General features: G+C 41.6%; 1 protein-coding gene across 1 annotated transcript in view; it reads right to left on the bottom strand.

Annotated features, from left to right (window-relative positions):
* Positions 1 to 19513, bottom strand: part of znrf1 (zinc and ring finger 1) — a 241963-nt gene that overhangs the window by 17092 nt on the left and 205358 nt on the right. Inside the window, exon 4 of the mRNA XM_059992647.1 lies at positions 2303 to 2400. Coding sequence (XP_059848630.1) covers positions 2343 to 2400 — 58 coding nt within the window. The 3' untranslated portion in view covers positions 2303 to 2342. The remainder of the gene's footprint in view (positions 1 to 2302; positions 2401 to 19513) is intronic.

Here is a 19513-nt window from a genome sequence, read left to right as displayed (position 1 = left end):
TTCAAAGGTCGACTGGAGGGGTAGCCAATCAGAACCAAGACAGGCAAATGATGGTCTATATAAACGCAAGCACTGTGCACTGAGAATGTCACCTTTACAGGTGGTAAAACATCAAATACATAATATATGATCAAAACAGTACATATAAATGTACATTAGATTTACTGCATTCTAACAAAGTATTTTGCATCTTCATTAACATCATTATTTTCCTCATAATATCTGCTGAACAATACATCTGTTTTCTCTTAGCTCCAGTGACATGTTATGAGCCTTTCACGATTGTCTTCCAGAGCAAGTTCAACAATAGGCAACTGTAATAAAAATGATCCAACATTTGGTTAGATCAATGGTTTACTCTACGCCTCTAAGTGCAAGGCCCTATGTCATTAAATACAGCCACTTTACACTAACCACTTTGTTGCTATTTTGAGCCTATCTCTGCAAACACTTTCAGTATCCTCTGTGGACTGTCTTCTCTCTCTGACCAACAGACAAACCCTATAGCCAGATTGGAAAAGTTAAAAATGCTTTCTAGCATATGTTGTAACTCATCATCAAACATATTCCATAGTAACAAAGAAATTCAATAATAAAAGAATTTTCCCAGAATGAGCTCAATGACATGAAACCAATTTGACAATCCACTATAAATATGTAAATGTTGCTTTTACACATAGGCCAGCTAGATAAATAGATATGTATGTAAGTCTGTAGCCAGGCACTCTACACACCCTTTACTCGTGTTAATCTTGTGGCTCTGCATATTAATTGTAAATTATTTTTCTCTACATCAACAACATTCAAGACTCACCTGACTTGTTCCAGGCTAAATGTAAAGTGCAGGGACAAACAAAGACTGACTGAGGAGACCAAACCCAAGACCCAGCAGACCCTGTAATCTGGAGCAAAAATACAGACTGGTAGAGGAATTCAGCGGGTCAGACAGCATCTATGGAGCCCGAGGAGTCAATAAGGAATTTTTTGACAAAACCCTGCAAGAGGAGCAGGCAGAGCTATTGGCATAAACATAAGAGATTCTGCAGATGATAAAAATCCAGACCAACATACACAAATTCTAGAGTAACTCAGCAAGTTAGGCAGCTTCTATTGAGGGGACCAAATGAAGAGTTTTGGCCTTAAACATCAACTGGTTGGTCCTTTCCATAGATGCTGCCTCACCAGCTGAGTTCCTCCAGCATTTTGTGTGTGTTCCTCTAGAGCAGTGGTTCCCAACGTGGGGCGTACGCCCCACAGGGGGGGTAATTTGATTTTTAAGGGGGGCAATTCAGAATGAGTTACTAACAGTGAATTTTTTCTAGTAAGTCTGTGTGAGTATGCGTGTGTGTGTGTGAGTTAATACATATGTGTATATACAGTATATATAGTGTATCACCATCATTACAACCATCAATTGGCTTTCATAATTAAATTAATGAATTGACTGATGTAGGAAGGAATGAATGAAAAGTCCAAACGCGTAAGAAACTCGTACGAGGTCGCGCCAATGCTGCTTTTTGCAGTAGCTTTCGGTTCTTGGTGGTGCAAAGGTGTGTACATTGCGTCATCTCTTTTAAACGGTCTATCTGTCTTTGTATGCTGTAGAAACGAATCGGTATTGTTTTATTTATTAATTATTATTATTATTATTTTAATATCACTTAATGTTCTTTTTTTACAATTTCTTAGTAATTTCTTCCTTAGAACTTTAACAGTCCTTTGGTTCTTTTATTTTTCTCTTTCATGAATGCCATGTTCTTTGGAAGCTTGTTTAAACCAAGTTAATGGTCTTTTAGGCTTCCTCCAGGTGAATAGGAGTTCACTTTTTGAATAATAAGAATTATATATCACCACAGGGGGCATCAGGATTTTAGAGGTGATTAGGTGGGGCATGGCCAAAAAATGGTTGGGAACCACTGCTCTAGAGCCACTGTCACGTATCTTTCCAGCAGGCAGTTACAGTGAGCCGTCTTCACCCTACCACCTTTGAGAGTCCAATGCTTGGTGACACTAAGCCAGAATAACAGAATTGTCTAGCCACTGACAGAATATTCTATGTGTAGATTATGTGTAGATAGGTGTATCTACACTTATGTAGATAGGTCCTATGTGTAGATTACCTATGTGGAGAAACATAATAAGCACACTTCAATATATAGATGAAATGTGTTTGAATTTTCCCCACGATAGAATTAAATATAATGCTTCACAAGCCAAGTTTTTTCAAAAAACCATCCTCCCATATTTACCTGGCCAGCATGTCTTTGTGATGTTCCATAATAGTTTATTACTTTCCACTTACCTTTAACAGAAGGCTGTAAGCAGCTGCAGGCCAGGAGAGGTCAGTCGGAAGGGTGTTCTGGGCATGATCTGTTCACTTCAAACCACGAGTCTATACAGCTGAAGTGAGGGGAAAAAATAGTAAAATTCACATAAGGTGTATAACAAATGTCTTCAGATTTTTCTTTAAACTTTTGCACAATATATAAACTTCATATCTGTCATTGCCACCTGGGAAGTTGATAAGAAGGAGTGGTTTTAAAACCCAATTTCATGCAACAACACAGAGGTTTTATCACAACTGGATAATTATTTTACATACTTCACCCAATGGCTTTCAGCATAATGCTGCAATGGAAAATAAACTGCAAATTTTCATACTGTATATTAGGTTCCTATATGTGTTGTTCCAAGACAGATTTCACAGCATCAGGTTAAACCGGTATTATAGTAATTGTCAGTATTTGACACCTCTTCTGGTGGGGAAATGGTCACTGTGAATTGTGGGTAATGTCATAATGAAATATACCAATGGATTACTTTGAAAGCAGCAGCATAAATTTTTAAGAAAAACCTTGAAAACACAAGATGAAGGAAACACAAGTCATGAAGGAAAAAAACTGTATTTAACCACTATTCCTTCAAACCATTGACACAATAACTAATAACCTGAATCTGATTTCATGTAATGAAGAGATAAGTTTGTATGAATCTTCCTTATAGTTTTTAGATTAGTATTGTTCTTTCCATTTCAACCCAACCCTGTCTTGCTCTACTTACAGAAAATATACATCCAAAGTTCAAAGTACAAAGTATGGATACTTTATCCAACCTTGAGATTCATTTTCTTGTAGGCAGCAATGAAGCAAAGAACCTCAAAAGAATGCATTAAAAGCAAGTGAAGACAGTCAAACACCAATGTGCAGAGAGTAAAGAAAATAAGTTGAGTAAACAATAAAGCAGTCAGAACTGAATTTATAATGCTAGGCATTACTGCAGCTGATTCAGAAGCCTACAGAAGCCGATTCAGGCCTCAGTCATTTCAATCTTGCCCAGCACTTAAATTCTCCAAACCTTATGTCGTTCCTCACCCTTGGGCTCGCACTCCATCACCTCAATACACCAGAATCTAATCATTCCAATTTGACTCTTCTCTTACATCGATCAAACCTCAGATCTTTCCATGCCTCAGTTCCAATGCATCGGACTGCCTACAAGTCCACTTCAGCAACCCCAGTCTGGACATACTGCAAACACCGTGCCCCAGCGAGACTCCAGTCACACCACAAAAATGCCAGATCATACGGGAGATTTTGCTTGCGCGATTGCTTACCAGATAAAGTGTTAATAATGAAGTATTTAATTGCTTGTTTTGTTTCATTAGCCACCAAGAAGTTGTCTCTCAAACCAGAAAGAAGTGCCATCTTAAACCGAAGCTGTTCTACTGCAGTCTCCTAAATTTGTAGCTATTACTTATCAAGGAGTTTTAGAGGATTTACTGAGCCCGATTTGTAGATTAATTCAAGATTCAACCTTGTTTATTATCAACCTTCAGTTCATTAGTGTAAAGAAGACAAAATTGACTCCAGACCGTTGCAGCATAAAAACACACAATAAATATAAAAGCAATCTTCTGTACATACAGCCACACAGAAAAGTACAAGTAACTGTTGAGTGTAGCTGTATATACATAGATTAGCTTACATATATACTGATTGTACGTACATAAGTGAAGCTAGGTACAAAAGTATTTGAACCTAAAACGTCTGACAGGAAATGATAAAGTGTTAAACACAGAAACATAGAAAACCTACAGCACAATACAGGCCCTTTGGCCCACAAAGCTGTGCTGAACAATGCCTTACCTGAGAAATTACTTAGGGTTACCCATAGCCCTCTATTTTTCTGAGTTCCATATACCTGTCCAGGAGTCTCTTAAAAGAACCTATTGTACCCGCCTCCACCACCATCACCAGCAGCCCATTCCATGCACTCACCACTCTCTGCGTAAAAAAACTGCGTAAAAAGATATCTCCTCTGTACCTACTTCCCGGCACCTTAAGACTGTGCTCTCTCGTGCTAGCCATTTCAGCCCTGGGAAAAAAGCCTCTGACTATCCACATGATCAATGCCTCTCATCATCTTATACACCCCTTACAGGTCACCTCTCATCCTCCGTCACTCCAAGGAGAAAAGGCAGAGTTCACTCAAACTATTCTCATAAGGCATGCTCTCCAATCCAGGCAACATCCTTTTAAGTCTCCTCTGCACCCTTTCTATGGTTCCCATATTCTTCCTATAGTGAGGCAACCAGAACTGAGCACAGTACTCCAAGTGGGGTCTGACTAGGGTCCTACATAGCTGCAATATTACCTCTTGACTCCTAAACTCAGTTCCATGATTGATGAAGGCCAATGTACGGTATGCTTTCTTAACCACACAGTCAACCTGCACAGCAAGCCTTGAGTGTCTTATGGACTCAGACTCCAAGATCCCTCTGATCCTCCACATTGCCAAGAGTCTTACCATTAAATACTATATTTTGTCATCATATAGTACATGACCTACCAAAATGAACCACCTCTCACTTATCTGGGTTGAACTCCATCTGCCACTTCTCAGCCCATTTTTGCATCCTATCAATGTCCCACTGTTACCACTGACAGCTCTCTACACTATCCACAACACCACCAACCTTTGTGTCATCAGCAAATTTACTAACCCATCCCTCCACTTCTTCATCCAGGTCAGATATAAAAATCACAAAGAGTAGTGGTCCCAGAACAGATCCCTGAGGCACACCACTGGTGACCGACTTCCATGCAGAATATGACCCATCTACAACCACCCTTTGCCTTCTGTGGGCAAGCCAGCTCTGGATCCACAAAGCAATTTCCCCTTGGATCCCATGCCTCCTTACTTTCTCAATAAGCCTTTCAGGGAGTACTTTATCAAATGCCTTGCTGAAATCCATATACACTACATCTACTGCTCTACCATCATCAATGTGTTTAGTCACATTTTCAAAAAATTCAATCAGGCCCGCAAGGCATGATCTGCCTTTCACAAAGCCATGCCGACTACTCCTAATCATATTATGCCTCTCCAAATGTTCATAAATCCTGTCTCTCAGGATCTTCTCCATCAACTTATCAACCACTGAGGTAAGACTCACTGGTCCATAATTTCCTGGGCTATCTCTACTCCCTTTCTTGAATAATAAAACAACAACTGCAACCCTCCAATCTTCCAGAACCTCTCCTGTCCCCATTGATGATGCAAAGATCATTACCAGAGGTTCAGCAATCTCCTCGCTCACCTCCCACAGTAGCTGAGGTACATCTTGTCCGGTCCTGGTGACTTATCCAACTTGATGCTTTCCAAAAGCTCCTGCACATCCTCTTTCTTAATATCTACATGCTCAAGCTTTTCAATCAACTGTACGTCATCCCTTACTGTAAATCGCCACGATCCTTTTCCACAGTGAATACTGAAGCAAGGTATTCATTAAGTACCTCTGCTATATCCTCTGGTTCCATACACACATTTCCACTGTCACACTTGATTGGTCCTATTCTCTCACGTCTTATCCTCTTGCTCTTCACAAACTTGTAGAATGCCTTGGGGTTTTCCTTAATCCTGCTCGCCACGGGCTTCTCATGGTCTCTTCTGGCTCTCCTAATTTCTTTCTTGAGCTCCTTCCTGCTAGCCTTATAATCTTCTAGCTCTCTATCATTATCTAACTTTTTGAACCTTTCGTAAGCTCTTTTTTTGTTGACGAGATTTACAACAGCCTTTGTATACCACGTTTCCTGTACCCTACCATCCCTTCCCTGTCTCATTGGAACATACCTATGTAGAGCTCCATGCAAATATCCCCTGAGCATTTGCCAAATTTCTTCCGTACATTTCCCTGAGAACATCTGTTTCCAATTTATGCTTCCAACTCCTGCCTGATAGCCTCATATTTCCCCTTACTCCAATTAAATGCTTTCTTAACTTGTCTGTTCCTATCCCTCTCCAATGCTATGGTAAAGGAGACAGGTTGTGTTCACTCTCTCCAAAATGCTCTCCCACCGAGAGATCTGACAGCTGACCAGGTTCATTTCCCAATATCAGATCAAGTACAGCCTTTCCTCTTGTAGGCTTATCTACATATTGTGTCAAGACACCTTCTTGAACACACCTAACAAACTCCACCTCATCTAAACCTCTCGCCCTAGGGGCATGCCAATCCACTTCTGAGAAATTAAAATCTCCCACCACAACAACCCTGTTATAATTACACCCTTCCAGAATCTGTCTCCCTATCTATTCCTCAATGTCCCTGTTACTATTGGGAGGTCTATAAAAAACACCTGGCAAGAGGAACTCTCCAAAGTGGCAGTAGGGCAGATGAAAACACAGTAGGACAATAACTGTAGTTATGGGGTGTGAAGTGTAAGCATAAAGTGGAAGTGCACAAAGGGGATTAAGGGTATGAGGGGCTGTAGAGCAGAGTGACAGATGTGGATGGAGAGGTGGTGGGGTCGCTGGGTGAGTTAATGGATGGAGGTGTTGATCAGGTATTGAAATGGTAGTGAAAACGTGACCCCACAGAAAATAGCAATTTAAGGATTTCCATTTATGCTTTTGTGAAAGCAGAAATCTGGAAGCTATGCTTAACAATTTGTCACCAGTCAGCTAACAGGGTTGTGACAATAGGCTCCTCATGGAATTCAGCACAGGAGAGAGAACTTGGGTAACTGCCAAACACTTATGAACTCTGTGCCAGTTCTGGCAAGGATGGAGTGTATTTTTCTACTTTTCGCCATTACCATCAACAACTCTAAAATCAGACATAATGCTCACCAACACTTGCCAAATTTTCTTGGCTTACTTTCAGAAAACCAGCTTCCTGGCCTCTTCAAGGATAATACTGCCATGCCTTTGTGATGTATCACAGTTGACTTATGTCTGTCTAGTTATCTTTATCAGTTCTGAGAAGTGAAAATCTAGATCTCTTTTATACTTCTCTCATTATCCTCAACTAGACTCAACTCAGATATCAGCGTGTCTCTTATCATTCCCAATCCCTTTCTTCACCAACAGCACTTCCAGAGCCTGGGTGCTCTGTCCCAAATCCCTATCCAAATTTTGCCCTTCCTACTCTCCTGTCACTCTTCCTTGATTGACTCCATCATGGATATATCTAGTTTCACTCTGCACAGCCTTAGAAATATTTTGAAGATTCAGTCTGGGCACAGCTTGATCATTTCCTATGGGCACAACATTTATCCATTCTGTCCAAATCTTTTGCCAATCCTTCCAATCTGTGAGTTCACTGGGAGTTAATTCTGTCACTCCCTTTCCCGTCAAATTGCCAATAAAGACCCCATGTTCAGAAATGATGAATCAGCTATCATAATGCCTCACCCTATCTCCCTCAGAAAATCCAAATGCTTCCAATTCACAAACTGTGGATAACTGCAAACACAAAAGATCATGTTCTTTGCAGAATTCAAGTTGAGGTGTAATGACTCCTTTCCAATGACGACCTCCCATCTTGGTACATTTTAAAAGACCTTCTCTGATGGTGGTACATCATTAGACTTCCTGCCAATTAAAGGAGTATATGTTGGTTGGTCCATTTTCAGAACCATCAGCAGTTACCAGTATTTTTCAAACAGAAAGAAGTATAGGAGAAAAGAGGAATACATATCAGCCATATTGTTGCAGTTATACTCATCATAATTTATGATTATTTTACATTTAGGTAGCATAATTTAATCTCTAAAGTAAAATAATCTGAATGATTCACTTTTCCCAGATGTATTCCTGCCACTGTAATGGACTCAGCTGTAGCTTTGGATAAACAAATCAGGTGTGATCCAACATATGAAAACAGAGAAAAATTATAAGGTATTGCAACGTGACATTCTGCGTGATACATCCCATATATCCATTTGAATAAAGAGAATGAGGTAACAAACAGGAAAACTGCAAATGCTAGAAATTTGTATCAAAAACAGAAAAAGTTGTAGTTCAGCAGATCAGGCAATATCTGTGGAGAAGTAGACCCAACATCAACGATCTTTTATCAGAAATTATTAATGACCGTACACCTAAAATATCAATTTTGCTCCTACTGGGGACAGATGATGCCTGATCCACACAGTGTTTCCTCTGCTTCCTAATTTTGAACATACTCATTTACTCCAAAATGCTTGGATAGGAATTATGAATTTTCATATCTGAAATGGGCACCTGCAGAGCAGCATTGCACATATAAACTGCAATACTGTAAGTTTACTAATTTCAAGCATTATTAAGCAAGGAGCATTTTGAATACAGCAGTATGATAAATAATGAAGTTCACAAGCAAACCTCTGAATTGCAGCTGGTTATTGAATTACGTACACAATGGTTAAGAATAAAACATTCAGGGTGGACTAATAGATAACCTGAAATATACTTTAACAACTTTGGTTCAATTGAAGATTTTTGAAGAGTTGTCTAAGGGAATAAATGAAAGGTAGGGCAATAAATGTTGTACATATGGACTTTAGTAAGGCCTATGACAAAGTACCGCATGGACTGATATGGAAGGTTAGGTTTCATGGGACTATACAGGAGACTAGTGAGGTGGATTCAGGATTGGTCAATAATAGCAGGCCAAGAATGATGGTTGAATGTGGATTCTCTGACTGGAGGCTTATGGAGGTCAGTGTTGGGGCCACTTTTGTTATGTAAGTTATTTGGATATGATTGTATATGGGACAATTAGCAAGTTTGCTTCTGACACTAAATTGAGGAGCTTATTGATAGTGAAGCAAAGAGATCTAGACCAGTTAGGGGAATGGGCTGAGGAATGACAAACGAATATCAACTTAAATAAAATAAGTGTGTGTAAGGGTTTTCTCTTTATGCTACTGCGTGTGTTAATCAAAATGGCTTCTTTGTTAAAAGTAAAAATGCTTCTGTTATGCTAACTGGTGAGAGGGTGTTTTCTCTCGAAGCTTGTTTGGGTTATGATTGCTGATAATGGGTATTGTATTCCTTTATTAAACAATTGGGATAGATGTCATTCTCTCTTTTGGGTCTGTAAGCTATTGTTGGTGGGTTTTTGGGGAATTGGTGCGAGGGGGTGAGAGAGAGAGGACACGATGCTGTAAGCTACGCGACGGAACAGACCCCGAGTGGGGGTCTGAGGCCAGGGTTTTCAGTGAAGAGAGCAGATGAAGACAGACGTGCCAGGGGTGCTTGGTTGATCACTTCGGGTGGTCCTGAGCTACGAGTCGAGGAGGTCTGAGGGGATCGAATGGTGGCCAGAAGACTTCGTTAATTGAACTCCAACGGTTATGCACGAAGTGGTTTGAACTCTGATAAGTTTGGCACCTTTTATTTTCCTTTTATATTGTATCTCTATTAAGTACATAGTTCCAGTAAGATCTATAAAGTGAACTCATTTAATCGCATATGCCTTTTTAGTCATCTTTTAGTTTGCCTTTTTAGTTATCTTCTGTTGCTCTTTAAAAGTTCCCCAATCCTCTGACTTCCTGCTCACCTTTGCTATGTTATACTTCTTCTCTTTTATTTTTATACTATCCTTGACTTCTCTTGTCAGCCACGGTCAACCCTTACTCCCCTTAGAATCTTTCTTCCTCGTTGGAATGAACTGATCCTGCACCTTCTGTATTATTCCCAGAAATACCTGCCATTATTCTTCCACTGTCATCCCTGCTAGGGTATCTTTCCAGTCAACTTTGGCCAGATCCACCCTCATGGCTCCATAGTCCCCTTTGTTCAACTGTAATACTGACACTTCCGATATTCCCTCTCCCTCTCAAATTGCAGGTTAAAACTTATCATGTTATTGTCACTACCTCCTAATGGCTCCTTTACCTCGAGTTCCCTTATCAAATCTGGTTCTTTACACAACACTAAATCCAGAATTGCCTTCTCCCTGGTAGGCTCCAGTACAACTCAGCCCAAAACGTTGACTGCTCGTTTCAACGGATGCTACCCGACCTGCTGAGTTCCTCCAGCCTGTTTGTACGTGTTGATTTGACCACAGCGTCTGCAGTGTACTTTGTGTTTAGGCTTCAGTACAAGCTGCTCTAAGAATCCACCTCGAAGGCACTCCACAAACCTCCCTTTCTTGGGGTCCAGTACCAACCTGATTTTCCCAGTCTACCTGCATGTTGAAATCCCCCATAACAACCGTAGCGTTACCTTTGCGACATGCCAATTTTAACTCTTGATTCAACTTGCACCCTATACCCAGACTGCTGTTTGAGGGCCTGTAGATAACTCCCATTAGGGTCTTTCTGCCCTTACAATTTCTCAGTTCTATCCATACAGATTCTACATCTCCTGATTCTATGTCACCCCTCATAAGGGACTGAATTTCATTCCTCACCAACAGAGCCATCCCACCCCCTCTGATCACCTGTCTGTCTTTTCAATAGGATATATCCTTGAATATTCATTTCCCAGCCCTGGTCCTCTTGCAGCCATGTCTCTGTTATTCCTACAACATCATACTTGCCAATTTCCAACTGAGCCGCAAGCTCATCCACTTTATTTCTTATTCTTCGTGCATTCATATATAACACTTTTAATCCATTACTCCTCTCACCTTTCACATCGATTCCTATTGTAGTTGGCCATACTCTCCAATCCCTTTCTGAGATTTCTGCCCCGTTACTTCTGCTGCCTTTCTTAACTTTTCTTATTCTCGCTTTCCCTTTAACTCCATCCTTATATTTCCAGTTCATCTCCTCCCCCTCCCCCCCACTACTTAGTTTAAACACAACCCGTGTAGCAGTGGCAAACCTGCCTGCCAGAATGCTGGTCCCCCACCTGTTACGGTGCAACCTGTCTCCTTTGTACAATTCATCCTTACTCCAAAACAGACTCCAGTGGTCTAAGAATCTAAACCCCTGCTTCCCGCATCAGCTCCTCAGCCACACATTCAGATCCCCTATCTCCCTGTTCCTGCCCTCACCAGCACAAGGAACTGGAAGCAAACCGGATAATCACCCTGGAGGTCCTGCTTTTCAGCCTTCTTCCGAGTTCTCTGAAGTCACACTGCAGAATTTCTTTCCTCTTCTTCCCGACATCATTTGTATCAACATGCACCACTACTTCTGGATGTTCACCTTCACCCTTGAGGATACCCTGCAATCGATCCGTGATGTCCTGGATCCTGGCACAAGGGAGGCAACACACCATCCTTAACTCCCGCCTGTTGCCGCAGAAACCCCTTTCTGTACCTCTCGCTATGGAGTCCCCTATTACCATGGCTCTGCCTGACATCTGTCTCCTCGGCTTTGCTTCAGCACCAATTTTTGACTCGCAGACCTGTCTGCCTCTCAGACTGGCAGTGTCTTCTGTCCCGACAGCTTCCAAGAGGGTGAACCTGTTTTCAAGAGGTACATCCCCCGGGGTCTCCTGTACTCTAAGCATCCAGCCCTTCCTCATCGTCACCTCCCTCTTCTCTTGGGGATGCTAATAACTCCCTTTGTCCACTTTTTGAATACTTGTTCCTATTCCCAGATTATAGTAAGCAGTAGTTGCAGGATGGCTGCTACAACATTTGGTTCAGCTTTGAATAGTTTAGCATTTAAATTGTCATGTCCTGGAGCTTTGCTGTTCTTTAATGATTTAATCACAGTATCAATCTCTTCTTTCTTGGATGAATCTGTGTTGATGTTGAGGTCATCTGCTGGTTGTTGCATGTCAAGTTCTTCATTTGGTGGTGGTCTATTTAGTAATTCTCTGAAATACTCCATCTATCATGCTTCTTGCTCTATCAGTTGTCAAGAGCAGACCATTCTCATCTGTAACGGGACAACTGGATCTAGCCTGGAGCTTTCTGCATACCAATTTTGAAATCTTGTATCTATTTCCCGGATCACTTCGATTGGCTGCTGCTTTGGTCTCTTCTGCAAGGTCTTCCATGTAGACTCTCTTATCCTGTCTTATGAGTCTCGTTGCTTTCTTGCTAGCTTCAGTATACGCAAGTTGCAGTTTCTCCTAAATTCGTTCTGACTGTATCTAACACTTCCCATCTTTCTTCTAAGGTGGTTGTCCAGGCTTCCTATTGTATCTTTCCACCTCTGTATCCTAGAGAAGCAGCGCTGCTCTCCTTAAAGACTGAGGCAATCTGTTTCCACATTGTGTTGATCCTGTCTACTGAGACATCTTTGCCAAGTCTTGCAAGGCCTGGAATCTGTTGTTAAGCTGAATGATGAAAGCAGATTTTACACTAGTGTTCTAGAACTTTAAACATCAAAACATCTTTGTACATGTGTTCTGGCCCCAGTGCTGGAGTCTTATCACTGCTACAAGGTGGTGATCATTTCCTGTATATGCTCCTCTCCACATACCATGGCTGATTAAACAGTCACTCTGGTTCTTGTCCAATGGGTGAGCACCATGTCAGTTTGTGGATTTCACGGTGTGGAAAGAAGATCCCTCCTAGTAAGGGCATCTCAGAGAGAAGCCGTTTTTAAAAAACTGATCGGGGAAAAGAGGCTAGACTGCACAGGTGCGTGACATAGCGCACCAAAGGTTTAAAAAGGAGAGAAATTTTTCAACGGTCTTTTAAATCGAAGCAAGAGGCGGAGAGGGAAGAAGTAAAGGCAGCTCAGAGGGAAGCTTTTTTTAAACTGATCGGGGAAAAGAGGCTAGATTGCACAGGTGCGTGACGTACCGCGCCAAAGGTTAAAAAAAAAGACCACCATATACAGTGGCCATCGTCGGAGTGGACTGAGTCAGGGTGGGGCGGCTTTGGCTGAACAGGTAGAGGCGACGTTTGAACAGGGCATGACTGCGCAAGCACATGGAAGTCGGCCCGTAAGGCAACGGGAGTATTTAAAAAGCCAGCTGAGGCTGAGGACCTCCAAGTGAGGTAAGGCGGGGTAAGCTCCTTTAATTAATTTAATTACCTTAGCAGTAGGTAATGGAGGCAGCAGTTAGGGCAGTTGAATGCTCCGTTTGAAGTATGTGGGAAGTCAGGGGGAGCACAATTGTCCCTGATGACTACACCTGCAAAAGGTGCATCCAGCTGCAGCTCCTAACAAACTGTTAGGGAACTGGAGCTGAAGCTGGATGAACTTCGGATCATTCGGGAGGCAGAGGCAGAAATAAACAGGAGTTACAGGGAGTCAGGAGACAGGTAGCTGGATGACTGTCAGGAGAGGGAAGGGGATTAGACAGAATGAGCAGAGCACCCCTGTGTCCATTCCCATCAATAATAAGTATACCATTTTGGATACTGTTGGTGGGGTCGACCTACTAGGGACGAGTTGCAGTGGTTGTGTCTCTGGCACTGAGACTGGACACTCAGCTCAATAGGGAAGGAAGGAAAAGAGGATAGCAGTAGTGATAGGGGATTCTATAGTTAGGGGGACAGATGGGAGGTTCTGTGGAAGAGGTCGAGAATCCTGGATAATCTGTTGCCTCCCTGGTGCCAGGGTCCGCAATATCTCGGATCAAGTTCTCCGTATTCTCAAGAAGGAGGGTGAGCAGCTGGATGTCGTGGTCCATGTAGGGACCAGTGATGTGGGTAGGAAGAGTGAGGAGGTCCTGAAAGCTGAGTTTAGGGAGTTAGGCACCAAGTTAAAGGACAAGACTTCCAGGATAGCAATCTCAGGATTGCTACCAGTGCCACATGCAAGCGGGTTTAGAAACAGTAAGATAGCGCAGATCAAGACGTGGCTGAAGACATGGTGCAGGAGGGAGGGCTTCAGGTTATAGATTATTGGCCAGTTTTCCAGGGAAGGGACCTGTTCTGGCGGGACTGTTTACATCTGAACTGGAGGGGACAAATATTCTCGCAGGCAGATTTGCTAGAGAGGCTCCAGTAGATTTAAACTAGAATCAAGGGGGGAACCAGAGTGTAGGAATAGATGTATGGGAGAAGGAAGAAAAAGTAGTAAAATTGTTTGCACTGTTAGAGATAAACAGAGGGGAAGAAGTGGAGAATTTCTTAAACGCATTTATTTTAATGCTAGGAGCATTGTAAGAAAGGTGGATGAAAGAACATGGAGTGATACCTGGAAATATGATGTTGTAGCTATTAGTGAAACATTGTTGCAAGAGGGGTGTGATTGGCAACTGACTATTCCTGGATTTCGTTGCTTCGGGTGTGATAGAATCGGAGGGACAAGAGGAAGAGGTGTTGGATTGCTTGTCTGAGAAAATATTACAGCAGTGCTATGGCAGGATAGATTAGAGCGCTTGTCTAGGGAGACTATTTGGGTGGAATTGAGGAATGGGAAAGGTGTAGTAACACTTATTGGGGTGTATTATAGACCACCTAATGGGGAGCGAGAATTGGAGGAGAAAATTTGTAAGGAGATAGCAGATATTTGTAGTAAGCAAATATTTGTGATTGTGGGAGATTTTAATTTTCCACACATAGACTGGGAAGCCCATACAGTAAAAGGGCTGGATGGTTTGGAGTTTATAAAATGTGTGCAGGATAGTTTTTTGCAGCAATACATAGAGGTACCAACTAGAGAAGGGGCAGTGTTGGATCTCTTGTTAGGGAATGAGATAGATCAGGTGACGGAGGTATGTGCTGGGGAGCATTTCAGGTCCAGTGATCACAATGCCACTAATTTCAATATGATTATGGAGAAGGGTAGGTCTGGACCCAGGGTTGAAATTTTTGATTGGAGAAAGGCTAACTTTGAGGAGATGCAAACGGATTTAGAAAGAGTGGATTGGGACAATTTGTTCTATGGGAAGGATGTAATAGAGAAATGGAGGTCATTTAAAGGTGAAATTTTGAGGGTACAGAATCATTATGTTCCTGTTAGGTTGAAAGGAAAGGTTAAAAGTTTGAGAGCGCCATGGTTTTCAAAGGATATTGGAAACTTGGTTCAGAAAAAGAGAGAGATCTACAATAAATATAGGCAGCAGGGAGTTAATAAGGTGCTCAAGGAATATAAAGAATATAAAAAGAATCTTACAAAAGAAATTAGAAAAGCTAAAAGATACAAGGTTGCTTTGGCAAGTAAGGCGAAAATAAATCCAAAGGGTTTCTACAGTTATATTAATAGCAAAAGGATAGTGAGGGATAAAATTGGTTCTTTAGAGAATCAGAGTGGACAGCTATGTGTGGAGCCAAAAGAGATGGGGGAGATTCTGAACAATTTCTTTTCTTTGGTATTCACTAAGGAGAAGGATATTGAATTGTGTAAGGTAAGGGAAACAAGTAGGGAAGTTATGGAAACTATGACGATTAAACAGGAGGAAGTACTGGCGCTTTTAAGGAATATAAATGTGGATAAATCTCTGGGTACTGACAGGATATTCCCTAGGACCTTGAGGGAGGTTAGTGTAGAAATAGCAGGGGCTCTGACAGAAATATTTCAAATGTCATTAGAAATGGGGATGGTGCCAGAGGATTGGCGTATTGCTCATGTTGTTTCATTGTTTAAAAAGGGTTCTAAGGGTAAACCTAGCAATTATAGGCCTGTAAGTTTTACGTCAGTGGTGGGTAAATTACTGGAAAGTATTCTTAGAGATGGTATATATAATTATATAGTTATAATGGATGACTTCAATCTACATATAGATTGGGTGAACCAAATTGGTAAGGGTGCTGAGGAAGAGGATTTCTTGGAATGTATGTGGGATGGTTTTCTGAACCAACATGTCGAGGAACCAACTAGAGAGCAGGGCATTCTAGATTGGGTATTGAGTATTGAGGAAGGGTCAGTTAGCAATCTTGTCGTGCGAGGCCCCTTGGGTAAGAGTGACCATAATATGGTAGAATTCTTCATTAAGATGGAGAGTGACATAGTTAATTCAGAAACAAAGGTTCTGAAAAAGAAGGGTAACTTTGAAGGTATGAGACGTGAATTAGCTAAGATAGACTGGCAAATGATATTTAAAGGGTTGACGGTGGATATGTAATGGCAAGCATTTAAAGATCGCATGGATGAACTACAACAATTTTTCATCCCAGTTTGGCAAAAGAATAAACCAGGGAATGTAGTGCACCCCTGGCTGACAAGGGAAATTAGGGATAGTATCAAGTCCAAAGAAGAAACATATAAATTAACAAAAAAAAGCAGCACACCTGAGGACTGGGAGAAATTCAGAGGCCAGCAGAGGAGGACAAAGGGCTTAATTAGGAAAGGGAAAAAAGATTATGAGAGAAAGCTGGCAGGGAACATAAAAACTGACTGTAAAAGCTTTTATAGATATGTGAAAAGAAAAAGATTGGTCAAGACAAATGTAGGTCCCTTACAGTCAGAAACAGGTGAATTGATCATAGGGAACAAAGATATGGCAGACCAATTGAATAACTACTTTGGTTCTGTCTTCACTAAGGAGGACATAACCAAGGGTCCAGTGAGATGGAGGAACTGAGAGAAATACATGTTAGTAGGGAAGTGGTGTTAGGTAAATTGAAGGGATTAAAGGCAGATAAATCCCCAGGGCCAGATGGTCTGCATCCCAAAGTGCTAAAGGAAGTAGCCCAAGAAATAGTGGATGCATTAGTGATAATTTTTCAAAACTCCTTAGATTCTAGATTAGTTCCTGAAGGTTGGAGGGTGGCAAATGTAACCCCAATTTTTAAAAAAGGAGGGAGAGAAAAACAGGGGAAGTATAGACAGGTTAGTCTGACATCGGTGGTGGGGAAAATGCGAGAGTCGGTTATCAAAGATGTGATAACAGCACATTTGGAAAGAGGTGAAATCATCGGACAAAGTCAGCATGGATTTGTGAAAGGAAAATCATGTCTGACGAATCTTATAGAATTTTTTGAAGATGTAACTAGTAGAGTGGATAGGGTAGAGCCAGTGGATGTGGTATATTTAGATTTTCAAAAGGCTTTTTGACAAGGTCCCACACAGGAGATTAGTGTGCAAACTTAAAGCACACAGTATTGGGGGTATGGTATTGATGTGGATAGAGAATTGGTTGGCAAACAGGAAGCAAAGAGTGGGAGTAAATGGGACCTTTTCAGAATGGCAGGCAGTGACTAGTGGGGTACCACAAGGCTCAGTGCTGGGACCCCAGTTGTTTACAGTATATATTAATGACTTAGATGAGGGAAGTAAATGCAGCATCTCCAAGTTTGTGGATGCAGGGTGACTTGGATAAGTTAGGTGAGTGGGCAAACTCATGGCAGATGCAATTTAATGTGGATAAATATGAGGTTATCCACTTTGGTTGCAAGAACAGGAAAACAGATTATTATCTGAATGGTGGCCGATTAGGAAAAGGGGAGGTGCAACGAGACCTGGGTGTCATTGTACACCAGTCATTGAAGGTGGGCATGCAGGAACAGCAGGCGGTGAAAAAGGAAAATGGTATGTTGGCATTCATAGCAAAAGGATTTGAGTACAGGAGCAGGGAGGTTCTACTGCAGTTGTACAAGGCCTTGGTGAGACCGCACCTAGAATATTGTATGCAGTTTTGGTCCCCTAATCTGAGGAAAGACATTCTTGCCATATAGGGAGTACAAAGAAGGTTCACCAGATTGATTCCTGGACTTCCATATGAAGAAAGACTGGATTGACTAGGCTTATACTCACTAGAATTTAGAAGATTGAGGGGGGATCTTATTGAAATGTATAAAATTCTAAAGGGATTGGACAGGCTAGATGCAGGAAGATTGTTTCCGATGTTGGGGAAGTCCAGAATGAGGGGTCACAGTTTAAGGATAAAGCCTTTTAGGACCGAGATGAGGAAAAACTTCTTCACACAGGGAGTGGTGAATCTGTGGAATTCTCTGCCACAGGAAACAGTTGAAGCCGGTTCATTGGCTATATTTAAGAGGAAGTTAGATATGGCCCTTGTGGCTAAAGGGATCGGGGGTATGGAGAGAAAGCAGGTACAGGGTTTTGAGTTGGATGATCAGCCATGATCATACTGAATGGCGGTGCAGGCTCGAAGGGCTGAATGGCATACTCCTACACCTATTTTCTATGTTTCTATCTGGATAGACAGGGTCTGATTAGGAACAGTCAACATGGATTTGTGTGTGGAAGGTCATGTTTGACAAATCTTATTGAATTTTTTGAAGAGGTTACTAGGAAAATTGATGAGAGTAAAGCAGTGGATGTTGTCTATATGGACTTCAGTAAGGCCTTTGACAAGGTTCCACACCTTTGACAAGGTTCCACACGGAAGTTTAGTTAGCAAGGTTCAATCTTTAGATAGTAATATTGAAGTAGTAAAATGGATTCAACAGTGGCTGGATAGGAGATGCCAGAGAGTAGTGGTGGATAACTGTTTGTCAGGTTGGAGGCCGGTGACTAGTGGGGTGCCTCAGGGATCTGTGCTGTGTCCAGTGTTGTTTGTCATATACATTAATGATCTGGATGATGGGGTGGTAAATTGGATTAGTAAGTATGCAGATGATATTAAGATAGGTGACGTTGTGGTTAATGAAATAGGTTTTCAAAGCTTGCAGAGAGATTTAGGCCAGTTAGAAGAGTGGACTGAAAGATGGCAGATGGAGTTTAATGCTGATAAGTGCGAGGTGCCTAATTTTGGTAGGACTAATCAAAATGGGACATACATGGTAAATGGTAGGGCATTGAAGAATGCAGTAGAACAGAGTGATCTAGGAATAATGGTGCATAGTTTCCTGAAGATGAAATCTCATGTGGATAGGGAGGTGAAGAAAGCTTTTGGTATGCTGGCCTTTATAAATCAGAGCATTGAGTATAGGAATTGGGATGTAATGTTAAAATTGGACAAGGCATTGGCAAGGCCAAATTTGGAGTATTGTGTACAGCTCTAGTCACCAAATTATAGGAAAGATGTCAACAAAATAGAGAGGGTACAGAGAAGATTTACTAGAATGTTACCTGACTTTCAGCACCTAAGTTACAGGGAAAGGTTGAACAAGTTAGGTCTTTATTCTTTGCAGCGTAGAAGGTTGAGGGGGGGACGTGACAGAGATATTTAAAATTATGAGGGGGATAGATAGAGTTGACGTGGATAGGCTTTTTCCATTGAGAGTAGGGGAGATTCAAACAAGAAGACATGAGTGGAGAGTTGGGGGCAAAAGTTTAGGGGTAACACGAGGGGGAATTTCTTCACGAGCTTCCACTAGAAGTGGTAGAGGCAGGTTTGATATTGTTATTTAAAGTAAAATTGGATAGGTATATGGACAGGAAAGGAATAGAGGGTTATGGGCTGAGTGCAGGTCGGTGGGACTAGGTGAGAGTAAGTATTCGGCACTGACTAGAAGGGCCGAGGTGGCCTGTTTCCA

This window comes from Hypanus sabinus, chromosome 17 (genome assembly GCF_030144855.1).
Source record: "Hypanus sabinus isolate sHypSab1 chromosome 17, sHypSab1.hap1, whole genome shotgun sequence".
NCBI classification, from domain to species: domain Eukaryota; kingdom Metazoa; phylum Chordata; class Chondrichthyes; order Myliobatiformes; family Dasyatidae; genus Hypanus; species Hypanus sabinus.
This window is presented reverse-complemented; position numbering and strand designations above follow the sequence as displayed.